The following is a 13,566-nucleotide window of genomic DNA, read 5'->3' as shown; positions in this document are numbered from 1 at the left end:
CCCAGGAGTGCCACCTGGGCATTCCTTCTGGGAGCCTGCTCCCACCCTGGGAGTGCTGCCAGACAGGAGGGGACAGGTGTCGTCTGCAGTTAGAGCCCCTACACACCTCTCCGTCCGGGAGAAACATCTTGCTCTGGCTTGGGAAGATCTTCCTGTTTTGTGAGGATGCTCTGTTTAAGCCTTGACATCCTATCCCGTCTGCCATCACTGAACATTTGGAAACACAACTAGAGTTTCTGTCTTCTATTCCTTACATTCTTCCCCCGAGGCACACAGAAATGCGTGGGTATCTCACATGGATAAGAATGAAAAATAAAGTTTCAAGGAAAGGAATAAAGACATGTGTTAAAATGTTAAATATAATCCAGATACATAACTTCAGGAATTTTCAAAAAGAGGAGATTTTGCCCACAGGCAAAATTTTTGTGCTTGTGTTGTAAACATCACCGGCTGTCTGTGAACACTGGCGTGCTAAAGGTGGGGAGCCTGTGGGTGGCGAGACACGGGGCACAAGCTCCGAGGCTGTGCCAAGCAAAGCTCAGAGGGAAGGGTCCAGCTTAGCAAAGACAGACATCTCTCTGCAGATGGAGATGACTGGAAAATCACTCACCCTGAGGGCTAGGAAGGAGGAAGATGTGGGAATCATCCCCGGATAATCCCAACTTTCACAAGAAAATAGGAAAGATGGTTAGATGCAGGGTGAAAAGCCAGGGCACAAAAATGTGGAAGAACCCCTCTAGGGATGGTTCAACAGAATCAGCAAAAGAAGAATACAGGCCATGGGAAAACCCAGCCTGAGTTCAGAAAAAGAAGCTGAAGAGGGTACAGCCTCTCCTGTGCCGCATCGCTGAGCCGGAGCCGTGCTGAGTGTGAGGCATGACAGTGAGCACAGAAGCCAAGGGAAGACCGAGGGGACGGGAGAGCCTGGGGAGTGGACAGAAGGTACGCGTGGCCTCGGGACAGAGGCCCGGCCCAGCAGCAGGTGCCTAGGAGCCAGGGCCGTGCCCCAGCACAGCACAAACAGCAAACAGTTACCAGAGAGTCTGTCCCAGGTTACACCTGTCCTGGCTTGATTATTAACAGCAGCCCTCTCGATTACACCCTAAACTTCTGAGGATGGCCTGGTAAAGAACAACCAATCGAAGCTCTGGGAGGAAAGGCTCCAGCTCATTGCAAAGTGGATCAAGTCTCTGCCACAGACTTAAGAGCAGAAGTAAATTTGAGTGAGAGCCTCGGAAAGCTCACCAATGCCTCTGTAGGGTCACAGATACACCTGTGTGCATCTACCTGAGTCCAATCAGAGGAAGTTGAGTAGAATTAGTAAACTCCAATAAGAAAATAACTAAGATGAAAGAAAACTCTACATAAAACTCCAGGGCTGGGCGAGAATATGCCAGGGGGAATACGCCTGGAAAGGTAACCCTTCCCCAGGGCTGGAGTATAGCAGCCTCCTCATCGGAGGAGGGGTAGCAGAGAAGTTCGCAGGCTCGTCCAGGCCGGAGCTGGCCTGCAGTCACTGGACAAGCTGGAAGCAATTCTGCAGACCTCAGCCTGGGTTTGCAGACGGTGCTGCAGCTCAGGGGGACCCTCTAGGCAGCAGGCGGACTAAGCACAGGCCGCGCAAGGGTCTGCAGAGGGAACGGGGCACCCCGGGGAGCAGGAAGTGCCGGTGTCCATATCAAGAAGGCACGGGAAGGTTATGGCCAGGCTGAGGCTGCGAGGTCACCAGTGTCCGCGCGAGCGCTGGGCACGTGGCTGGGGCCGCAATGCAGCCGGTGCCTTCACGCCCACTCTGCGGACGGCCCACGCGGTAGCTGGAAACTACAAGAGAGCCCCTTCCTCCCGCCGTGCCTCTCGAGGGCCTTCTACCAAAAAAGCTTAACTCTGTGCTCACTTTAAAGAAGTGGCCAGAGGAATTCCACACATTGTCACCTGTCACGGAGCACATAAGAAGGACGAATCTGGAGCCCAGTGACCACGCACTGACGAGCAGCCCAGCACCCAGTGAGGAACGTGACATTCACAAAGAGAATATCAACAGTTTAAAATGAATTCTCAGGGCTTCCTGAGGTGTTCTAAGCTAAGGATGTGAAGACAAGACAGATTTTCCCAGAGATAGGACTTTATTTCCAAAATAAATCAATTTCTTTAAAATGAACCAGAGTTTCTGTAAACTCATGCTGACGCATTTCCAAAAAGACTTCAGAAGGGCTTTTAACGCACATGCCCTAAGAACGCAGCCGGCCGGTAGGACGGGTTCAGAGCCTTGGCGCAGCCAGAGGAAGCCAAGCTGAACCGCATGGCCTGCCTGGGGGCAGTATTGGGCCCCTGGTTTGAAGGCATCATAGACAGCCACACAGTCATACATTTGCTCCCCACCCTCTGCGAGATAATCTGTCCTAACCCATTCAGGCTGCATTTACAAAATGCCTTGGGAGGGGTGTCTTATAAACAAGGGAAATGTATCTCTCACGGGTCTGGAGGATGGCAGTCCAAGACCGAGGCACTGGCAGGTTTGCGGCCGCTCTGAGGATCTGCTTCCTGGTTCCACTTGACACAGGAAGACACTGAGTCCAAGGCCAAAACTCTGGTCTCCTGACCCAGTGCACCTGCTGGTTCCCCTCACTACCTGTACAAGTCCTGCGTCAGATGCCCCTTCCAGGAAGCCTTCCCTGACTAATCCCAGGCCAATATTTTCACTTAAAATCATTCTGAGGAATTTGTAGCACCGCATGACCCAAAGCACAGCGGCTGAACACCAGATCCACCTAAGGGCTCGTTCAAACACAGATTACGGGGGGCCCCACTCCCATTTCTTATTTAGGAGGTCCGAGATGGGGTCCAGAACAATGTGCAAGTCCCCAGTGGTGTTGAGGCTGCTGGTCAGATCACAATTGGGAACCACCGATTTAGGAGCTGGCAAGATCTTCACCCACATCTGAGGCTCAACCAGAAAGTTCAGCATACAAGATGTCAATTCTTAATTTTCTCAAGCAAAGACTCTCTGAAAGTTTAGTCCCATTTCTTCTGGATGTTCAAGGATCCTTAACTAGGAACAGAGCAAACAGCTGGGTGCTGATCAGGGCAGCTCACATCTGCCCAAGTGGGTTCACCCCCTTCCTGAGCATTGTCTCACTTAATAGCTGTAAGTGGGGGAGCCTGTTTGCGGGGACACCTTCATGACTGACTTCCTCCAATCTGAAAAAAGTGACTGGCCATTTGGGAGAAATATCCCTACCCAGAGTAACTTTTTTTTCTACCTAATACACGTACACTATGATTTCTCCTTATAAATCAGTTGCACCAAATAAAATCTTGAAAAACCTGTTTCTTACAACCTAATTTTCTTTTAAAGAAGAAAACGCCCCCCCCTTTATAAGTCCAAATTCACAAAAGAAACTATGCCCTAAAACTACCAATTTGTCATTCAGGACAAACTTTTATCCAAGGAGCCCCCACACTGTCATCGAGAAGCAGAGATGTATCCGGGGTGTCCCAAACGGTTTGTAAAAGCTTGAGTGCACATTTTAGTATCAGGCATGTTCACACAAAAATCTAGACATCCACTTTTCTTGAAAAATGTAGGCTACAGCCAAGCCAGGGTCTTACTTTAGAAATTCATTCATTTTTTGGTAGGTCTCCCTTTATCCTTGACAGCAAGCAGCTGGACCTGCTTCCTCAGCAGCAATCACTTCCCAATTCACTGCAGACTGCACCATCCAGTGACCACGCACAACCTTACACCCCAGCCTGTATCTGCTTGTCCCTGGAAGTTTGCACGTCTCTTTTTAATAGAACCATGCGGGCTTATAAACTTGCACTATACTGAAGAAGAACTTCAATCTTCTTACATGAAATGTGAAAAGGACATGATGAGAACTGCTCTGTGACTGCTGTCTGATTCTTCAAGGCACCTTTCCTTTCACCCTCAGCTGCTGAGCTGACGTCCTGGGCACTTGGGATCCTGAGTCCCAGACAGGTGAGGCGAGCAAAGTCACAGGATGCCTTGATAGGAGCTGAGAGGGTGTAGGAAGGGAGAGAACATTAAGGGAAAGGGGAGAGAGGCTAGAGGGGCCAGGAAATGAGGAGAGGCTGAAGGAAGGAGGGGTCGGGAAGGGGAGACCTACCGGTGCCTCCTATACCAGAGGGCTAAGCAGCCAATCATCAGTAAGGACCCCAGCAAGGCCACAAGCATCAGCCACATGGAGGAGTGGCTCCCCTCTGCGTGGGAAACACAGGCTGTCAGCACAGGACCCCTCCCTATTCCAAGGCCCTTGGTCTGAGCCCATGGGAGGATGCCACAGATGCTTGTCACTGCCTCCCCCACGGGGAGTGCCCACTTCTGTTCCTCTGCAGTTTCGAGGCCCCCTCTTGTCTCAGGGCCTGGGCGCCGGGGACACCTTCAACACACGGCGGTATAACACACACAGCAAGGACAACCAGGTAGCCACTCTCCACCCAGGAGACCAAGAGCAGTGAACCTGACCTAGCTTAGTCTCCTTGTCTTCAACAATAAAATGAGAAGAATAGCACCTGTTTCAAAGGAGCCAGGGACAAGTGGACACCATGCTGGGCAGAGTCCGGAAGCACTCAAGACCCAGCAACTACCTTGTTCCCCCGCCCCCCCAACCCCGGCTTCTCATGGGGAGTGACCTCTCCTGGGATTCTTCATTTGCCACCTGCTTCTGGACCTGTGAATTGTTTGGTCTCTTTTTCCTTGTATATGGGACATTTATCTCAACCCTTTTTGAGTTCAGGCTTTGTTCCCCTCCGTTCCCTCCTTCTGGTATCTGGAACCCCCTCCTTCTAACCTTCCTGGTTTGGGGGGGTGCATTTTGGAAACCCCTCTATCCTGCGTGTGTCCCAACCCGCCTCATGGCCAGTGCCTCCCTCTCTGCTTGAGGACCATCTCCCCCATGCCCAGCCGGGCCCCAGTTCTTTCTCACCCCAGTGGATGATTATGTCCTGGCCCCCTAGACTGCTGTGTCTCACTCGGCACGACAGACCAGCTGCCTCCCGGGCCGCCACGTCCAGGGTCACTCGGAGATACCACGTCCCATCAGCATGGGGCAGGACGTCGCCTCGCTGGGTGCCCCGCTGCTCCTGCTCACCCCGCATCCACATCACCCACACAGGCTTTGGGTGGAAGCCGGAGACGCGGCACACCAGCAGCAGACGGCCGGGACCCACACTGGGGCCAGTGGACAGCCAGGCCTCCGGCCTCACTGTGTCGGATGAGGAAGTGGGGGATCTCAAGGCAGGAACTCGGCAGCCCACACTTCCCCCTCTGGAGATGGAATCCCTCATGACTTTGTCCATTCGTTTTGGCTTCCCCAGGAAAACCTTCCCTGACCCCCGCCCCTCAGCAGAGATCCTGTTTGACCCCCAGTGTTTATTTAATTCAATTCATGGAACCCAAGGGGGGCTTGGTTAATGTCTGTGGGATGAATAAATACCCTCAGGCTTCACCCATGCCTTCCTGAGACATTCTCCCCGGGGGGGGGGGGGGGGGGGGGGGGTGGTGATCCAAGGGCTGTGAAGTCTGCAACGGGGAGCCCCAGCCGGGAGCGCAGGAGTGGAGGGCAGGGGTGAGAGAGGCAGGCTCACCTTGCTTCTCCAGTTCCGACTTCCCTGCCTCAAGGAGGCCTCTGACAAACTGGGGGCAGGTGTCATTGAGGAGCCACTGTAGGGTCTTTCTGGTCCCCTGGTCCTGGTTGAGCTCTTTGGTGGCCCTGCCCACCCAATAGGGGGCATCTGGGGCTGGCATCCAAACAGTTCCTTGGAAACTCATGATCTCTTTTCCTTGAAATGCTGCGTGAAAGAAGCTTTCGGAGGTGTTCCCGGGGCGCAGCTCGCAGCCAGCAGACACCTGGATCTCAAAGGGATCTGAGAAGAGGACGGGACAAAGACCAAAGAAAGGCCGTAAGGATTAGAAGGGACCGCGGAGGGGAAATGCGTATCAGGGTTCTACTGGGGACCCAGAGTCCCGGGAGACGAGCGGGGGACCAGCAGCAGGAGGAACGGCGGCGGTTTGCGGGGTCGGAGCTGGGGAGTGCCAGGGCAGCAGCGGGGATCCGGAGACGGAGGCGCGAGCTGGGCGTCTCGGGCAGAGGGGGAGGCAGAGCCCCCGCCGGGCAGCGGCCCAGGGTCCCACCCCCAGCTCACAGTCCAGGCGCAGCATTTTGACGAATTCGTGCATGTCCCTGGTGAAGCTTCCACGGTACACACTGAGTAGCCGCTGCAGCTCGTCCCACTGCCCCTCGCCGAACGGGCCCCGCGCCCAGGGCTTGAGGAAGCGGATGGAGTCCGAGCCGTTTCTCCAGCCGTAGACCTGCAGCTCCCCGAGGCGCGCCAGGCCGTCGGTGCGCGCCCAGCTGCGGTTGGCGAACACGGACACCTGCAGGCACTGCAGCGTGCCGCGCGTCCGCGGGGCGCACAGCCCGCCCGAGGCCAGCCGCAGCGACCAAACAACAAGCAGCCACCAGCCGCACGCGCTCCGGACGCGGGGCCGCGCCCTGCGCGCGGGGTCGCCGGCCGCGCCCCGCCGGGGGCCCCGGAATCGTCGGTCTCCGGAGCCCCCGGCTCGCGCCGCCCCACGCACCCCCAGGGCTTCCCCGAACCTGGGGGAGCCCCCAGAACAGCGGAGACTGCGGCCACCTGAGGACGCCGGGGTCGGACTCCGGAGGTCCCCGCCTGCCACACCGCCTGAAGGATCTTGGATCGCCCCGCCCCCGTGCCTCGGCCCTCCCACCTCCCACTGCCTCCTCTTCTCGCATCTCTGACCCCCCCCCAAAACCGCCCCCGTCCTCCCTCGACCCCGCCCCCATCGTCCCCCCCCCCGCTCCAACCTCTGATCCCCCTGTCCCCATGCTCCCCCCAATCCTTATCCACCTCAGCGTCCCCAGCCCCTCTGTCCCCCCATCAGTGTCCCTGCTCTCCTCCCCCACCTCCTGGTGCACCTCCCACGGGGCCTCTGCTCAGCCCCCCTGCCTCTCTGCCTGCTCCCTCTCTCCCTCAGCTACCCACTCAGTCACTCTCCAGACGTGAGCCTCCGTGCTGGAAGGATGAGACCACATTATGGTGTGCACCGGCCAGCCTGGCCCCCACGGCTCACACGGATGATGAGCATCCAGACAGTGGGGGTCAGAACATTGGATGCCCCTCTTTGGCAGGTCAGAACCTGGATGGCACCCTGACACCTCCCTTCCCCGCACTCCTTTTATCCAAATCCTGGGCAACTCCTCTAGTCCATCTCTTTGGAAACATCTCTTTTTTTTTTTTTTTTTTAAGATTTTATTTATTTATTTGACAGAGAGAGACACAGCGAGAGAGGGAGCACGAGCAGGGGGAGTGGGAGAGGGAGAAGCAGGCTTCCTGCTGAGCAGGGAGCCCGATGTGGGGCTCGATCCCAGGACCCTGGGACCATGACCTGAGCTGAAGGCAGACGCTTAACGACTGAGCCACCCAGGCGCCCCTGGAAACATCTCTTGAGTGTGTCCCCCTTCTCTACATTTCCACCTCCACCGCCGCCCTAACCTTCTGCATCTTCTCAAATAGGTTTCCTAGGATAGAGACCACAGAGATTGATGCGCCTATGGGATTATGCCTGACCTGACCTGACCTTGGTCCCCTGCTGTCTCCCTCCCACCCTAGTCTCCCCTGCTCTGTGCCTTAGCCTAGCCACAAGGCTTTCAGTTCCTCCAACATGCAAAGCTTCTTCCTGCCCTATATCTTTGCACAAAGTTCCCTTTGCTTGGAAGGCTCTAGGACCTCTCCTCCCCTGACCTGCTTCTGATGCCTTGTTATTTCCACTCGGATCTCGGCTTCAAGGTCACTTTTTCAGGGGGTCTTCCCAGATCTCCCTGTATGAGCAAAGGCAGACTGGTCAGCCCTAACGGGACTCCTCTTGTGCTACCAGCTTGGTCACCTCCCCCTCACTCCCCCGCACACATCAGTCGGTAATTACGATGGCGGGCAAGCTCTGTCTCTCTGCCAGCCCTCTACGGTCCCCCGTGGAGCCACCAGGGTGCAGGGAGGGTCCTGGAGAGAGGAGGCTGTGTCTGGTCCTCCTCGGTGTGCTCAATGTGGCCCCAAAACACTTTGAGGTCACATAGAAAAATTATTTTTGCTACAAGTAAGGGGTTGGTGATTAAATTAAGATATGAAATTGCTGGAGGCCCAGATAGGAGGGGGCTGGGGGGCAGAAGTGAGAAGGACAACAGTTTACAAATCACAGCACAGTGCCTCACTTGGCATTCTCCAAATGTCCAGCTTCCTGTAAAACTTGAACAGTTCTGTTTAGTTTATCTGCATCTTGAAATTTTCTAAGGCTAACATCCTCTCAGACTAAAGACAAGAACTGGTTTGTTGTTGTTGTTGCTGTTTGCTTTTTTCTAATCAGAAACAAAAGCCAGGAGGTACAATCTTCAGATGTTGGGGTTATAGAGGAGATACACCAACGAATTTTCCAAAGGTCAGTTGAGGCAGATACTTTTAGCCATGACAACTTTAGCCGCTTCCTTCGGGAAGAGACTCACTGAGTCACAGAAGGACCCCTGGGAGCAAGGCTAGGTCCCACATGGTGGGCTCACAAAAGCAGGGCACAGGTCTCCTCAGGAGAAGGGGCCACAGCGCTCCCCCGGTGCCAGGAGCTGGCTGCCATCCGTGCCCCTAGATCAATCCTGCCCTCACTTCTAGAGCATTTTGGGTTCCCAAAGAGCTTTCACATAGGCCATTTTGCTTACTCCCCATCGCAACTGCTAGAGATGAGGATCATTACCTCTAATGGGTCAGTAAACAGACCGACCAAAGTGGACGTGGGCCAGCCCTCCAAATGTAGTCTGCTGACTCCGGGTCCAGAACTTCTTTTCCTCAGGGCTGCCTTCTGAGGGTGCACCTCCTACTGCGAGGTGGTGGAAATGAGATGACTGCTGTGATTTCTTTCAACCTGTGGGTCTGTAACCCCAGGTCATCACAGTAGAGCAGGGAGTCGAAATGTCTAAGATGGGAGTAAGGTTGGAGGAGAATCAAAGAATTACAGATGATTTGACTAAGAATAGCCACAAATAAGACTGGTTCTGGAGTCATTATCAGAAGCCCAGGATCTGAGGGCTTTACCAGAACCCCATTCCCAGTGGGAGGAAGAGATGCTGCTTACCATTGATAATCCTGCAGGCTTCAGGCGGGGCTTTCTGTGCCCCGTGGGCTATGTCACCGTTTGCTGCTTTCCTTCGCTGGCCCCCCACACCTGGCATTACTGTTGAAGTGGCTGGCTTGGTTAAGTTTCTGAAATAAAACTTCCCCATTGATCTCCATGGTACTTTTGTTTGCTCTTACTGTTTTCATGTGAATCATGCAAGCATATGGCTTTCTGAAATTAAAGGACTCCTTTATTTTGCTTGTTTATTTTCTCACCTCTTGCCCCTGGTCTTGCTCAATACCATATCCTCAGTGGTTCTAGAGGGGAGGGGGGTGGGGGGATGGGTTAGCCTGCTGGTGGGTATTAAGGAGGGCACGTTCTGCGTGGAGCACTGGGTGTTACGCACAAACAATGAATCGTGGAACACTGCATCCAAAACTAATGATGTGATGTATGGTGATTAACATAACAATAAAAAATTATTTAAAAAATACCATATCCTCAGTGGCTACAATACCGACTGCAACATCATAGGTACTCAATAAATATTTATAAAGCAAAAACATTGCTAAGCACATTTTCTATGTCTGCAAGCATTCTAAGCCCTTTGTAGCAGGGTCTTATTTAATCCTGGTAAAGACCCCAAAAGGTATCTTACTGGTTTTTTTCCCTGCTGTCTTCAGCACCTAGAATCATCCCTGGGACAGTTTAAGCACTCAAATATTTTTCAAAAGAATGAAGATAGGTGGTATTAATTCACATTTTATTGCTGGGCAAAACAATTTAAGTACAGAGGTTTTCACTAAGTTTCACCGGCTTGTAAATATTGACTCTAGGACCATAACTCAGGTGTCTTCTTCCCAAATATCATGTTCTTTGCCCTGTACTTTGCACCTGCCCTCATATTACCCCTAGGGAGCCCCTGAATGTGCTGGGGAGGTGTGGTGGGGGATGAAGTCTGGGAAGTAGGTTAGGGTAAGGGAAGCAGGAGCTTCAGCCCTGAAGGTACTCAGGAATCCTGCTCTCCTGGGAGAGTCAAACCTAATACAGGAATGTGAGTATGGATGGGATCCTAAGAGACGCAGAGGCAGAGAACGTGGTCAGGGAGAATGGAAGGGGGAATAGGCACGGACGTGTGTGATTCCACCGTTCAGTGTTCATCGAAGTAACACGGCAACGACCAGCACCCGGAGACAGCGGGAGCTGGGGGAGGTGTGGACCCTGCACACAGATGCTCCTGACATGCTCTCCAGGTAAACAAACCGTTGGGCCCTGTGTGCTGCAGTCATACAGCAGGGTCACAGGACCCACAGATTAGGTTCGGAGATCCCCACACTGGGGCTGCAAGGGCGCGGTGGATGGTGGATGGACCGTGTACCCCCACAGCACCCCAGGCCTGCGTGCGTGCACTCCTGGGCACACCGACACACGTTCACAGCAGTGTCTGCAAGGACCCCGCACTGCAAACGGTTTGGGGCCATCAGCTTGGGAGTACCTGTGCTCCTTTAAGTGGTGCTTTCATCTATTTCTTTAGTTTCTAATGCTCTCCTTTATTATCTTCTTCAGGGGTGCTTCTCCACCATCTTTGCGAGTCTGCTCTAGACTTTCAGTAGGTACATGCTGGAGTTTCCTACTCTCCCCTACGTCTCTTCATCTCATAGTTATTCTTTCCTTCCTTTTATCTCTCTTCGTGGACTTTTGGGTACTTTTGGGGGGGCCACCTTCTACCTCACTAACTCAACTCTCTCTGTTCTGCTGTTAACTTTTCCATTGACTTGTTCATACTGGAGACTAGTTGCTAAGTCCTTAAAGATTTATTTGATTTTTTAGAAAACCCTCCTGTTTTTCTCATACTGTTCTTTTCATGAGGGTTTCTCTCCCCCCTCCCTTTTTTTTAGCTCATTTTTTTGGCATACTTGTTTTATTATCTCTTTTACCTTATTTCGCTATCTGCAATTCTTGGGATGTGACTTTTCTTATTGTGCCTGCTGATAAGAAACGTGTACTTGTCTTATGTCCTCCTCTCTGTACAGTTTCATTGATGTTTTATAATTGTCTCCCTACGATGGTCCCATCTGACCTAGACCATGGGGGAAATTTATGGAGAACCGTTTTGCATTTGCTTCTGGCAAGTTACTAGGAATGTCCAGGACCCCAGACCAGTTCTAATGTAATTCCTCAGTATGTGGCTCATACTCTAGGTGGTTAACAAATATCAAGGCCTCAAACCAGTGCTTATCACAGGCCTGGGGGTAATTTCTCTAGCGTGTGTGTGTGTGTGTGTGTGTGTGTGTGTGTGTGTGTGTATTTTTTTTTCATTTTACCCAAAGTGTGTGTGTGTGTGTGTGTGTGTATTTTTTTTCATTTTACCCAAAGTGTGTGTGTGTGTGTGTGTGTGTGTGTGTGTGTGTGTGTGTGTGTATTTTTTTTCATTTTACCCAAAGCCCTAGCAAGCTTTCTCATCACCTCCCAGGGCCTACAGCAGGGTTTTCTTGGCCTTTTGTCATAGACTTTACACCTGTTAGAGGATCCAGCATTATGAAGGGGACCTCTTTTGCAAGTTCTACCTCCCATGATCCCAAAGCCAAGTCTCCTGTCCTTGCACAGGACCCTGCAAAGCCAGCCCCAGCACCTAGGTGTAAGCAGGACCTAAACCCCCGTGAGCTACCACTGTCACTCACTCTTACTATTATGGATTCAATGCTTCTCTTTCTTAGAGTCAGGTTTGAGCTTGACTGTATCATCTTTAGGTTAAATTTCTAAGTTTTTAAACTATGTGTTGGGATGAGAGGGCAGTCCCTGTTACCTTACTGTGTTTTAGAAATTGTTCACACTACAGTGTTTGATATTGTGCTAAGCAGCTGGATTGGAGAAGAGCATTTACAATGACGTCCTGTCTTGAAGGAGTCATTCAAAATGGGTGTAAGGGTCTGAGGTCATCAGAACGAAGAACAGTTTAAGGGACTAGCCAGACCAGCCAGGGTCTGAAGGTCCGACCTTCAGAAATGGACATTCATTCACTTCCCAGTTGCCTTGGCTGGTGGCATTAGGCCCCATGTGTGAAAGTTACCAGAAGACAAAATGTAGCTTAACACAAGAGTGAGACAATTTTATAGCCCCTGGCGTGACTCAGTAAAAGATGGTCTGATTTTGTGCGTGTGTGTCTGAGCTCTGCCCATAGGGAGGCCCACACTAGACCTGGATGACCACCTGCCAAATATGCTGATAAAGAAATTACTGTATGGAGTGAGGTCTTGCGATCCTATGACTCTTGGACTCAGGGAGCTTTCATTCTTCTTGCCCCCCACCCCCAGCCCCGTCCTTCCCCATCTCCTTCCTGCCTGCCCTGCATCCCCATTTCCCCCCCTTCCTACTTTCTCCTCCCTCTGCTCCCTGCTCTCTCTCCTGCCTCCCTTCTGCTCCTGCCCTCATCCTGAAAATGGAAGTTACTTAAACAAGATGGGGTTGACACTGTGACTGCTCTGGCAGAGCTCAGGCCTGACCTTTTGGGGAGTTTCTCTTCCACTCACAGCCCAGACCCATCACGGGGATGACAGGTCAACCAAAGTTCAAACCAGTGAGGGAAAGGAGCTTAAGGAAGTAAGCCTGCCTTCCGTGGTGTAAGGCTTTCACGCTGCGGTCTGCCAAGTGGTTACTTGTCCAGGACCCCACGAAGCTCTAGATGCTCATTTTTGTCTTTTGGTTCTCACAACAGCCTGAGAAGGTCATTACCCAGATTCACAGATGAGAAAACCAGGATATGGGAAAGCACGGGGACCTGCCTGAGGTTAACTGTCTTAAGTGTGAACCCCATGCCAGAGTTCAAAAGCTTCCACATATCAAGTAATGTGAGATACCGCATTAATAATTTTAAAAAGTACTGATGGCGTGCTAAAACATCCATATTTGGGGTGTATTGGGCTGAATATATTAAAATGAATCGTACCTGGGTTTTTTGTTTGTTTTCACCCTTTTTAACATAACTACCAGGCACATTTCATTTATGTTTGTGGCTTCCATTCTATTTTTATTAGACAAGGCTGTTCTAGACCCAGAATCATTCTAACTTAGGCACTCAGGATGAATCCTGCTGTGCAGAGCCACGCTCGTCCCCGAGACCCGACACACCTAAGTCTCCCTGGCTTCCTTGTGTGCGGCTGCCCATTCCGAGGCTGACGTGCAGGCACCGCCCTGCCCTAGGCCACACAGCGCCCGTTCCAAAAAGCCACACTGTGGCCATCAGCGCTGCTGGCAGGCCCCCATGCTCCGCATGCCCCCCTCCCCCCTAGTCCAGCGCGCCCCGTGGTTCGGGCAGCCCAGCTCTGTTCTCCGTTCCACCTTCTGTGCTCTAAGAATCCAGGGAGGGAAAAAATACTCACAAAAGATGCTACTTATTTGCTGACTATACAGGCACTTTGGTCCTCCGC

At 52.4% G+C, this 13,566-nt stretch overlaps 1 protein-coding gene across 1 annotated transcript; it reads right to left on the bottom strand.

Annotated features, from left to right (window-relative positions):
* Positions 1 to 2,122: 2,122 nt before the first annotated feature.
* Positions 2,123 to 6,827, bottom strand: CD1D (CD1d molecule). The gene is made up of 6 exons (XM_027611960.2): positions 6,752 to 6,827; positions 6,166 to 6,657; positions 5,608 to 5,886; positions 4,947 to 5,225; positions 4,128 to 4,221; positions 2,123 to 4,016 (listed from the first exon to the last, which is right to left on the bottom strand). Exons 1-6 carry the CDS (start codon positions 6,825 to 6,827, stop codon positions 3,995 to 3,997), a joined length of 1,242 nt encoding a protein of 413 aa, XP_027467761.2. The 3' UTR covers positions 2,123 to 3,994.
* Between the last annotated feature and the right edge of the window lie 6,739 nt (positions 6,828 to 13,566).

Source organism: Zalophus californianus, chromosome 10 (genome assembly GCF_009762305.2).
Source record: "Zalophus californianus isolate mZalCal1 chromosome 10, mZalCal1.pri.v2, whole genome shotgun sequence".
Lineage (NCBI taxonomy): Eukaryota > Metazoa > Chordata > Mammalia > Carnivora > Otariidae > Zalophus > Zalophus californianus.
This window is presented reverse-complemented; position numbering and strand designations above follow the sequence as displayed.

Coding starts and splice junctions, on each gene's coding strand:
- CD1D (XM_027611960.2), bottom strand. CDS start 6,827: ATGGGGGCGGGGTCGAGGGAGGACGGGGGCGGTTTTGGGGGGGGGTCA. Junction 5,226..5,607: donor GTCGGAACTGGAGAAGCAAG/GTGAGCCTGCCT, acceptor CATCCGACACAG/TGAGGCCGGAGGCCTGGCTG. Junction 4,017..4,127: donor CTCTGGTATAGGAGGCACCG/GTAGGTCTCCCC, acceptor ACACCCTCTCAG/CTCCTATCAAGGCATCCTGT.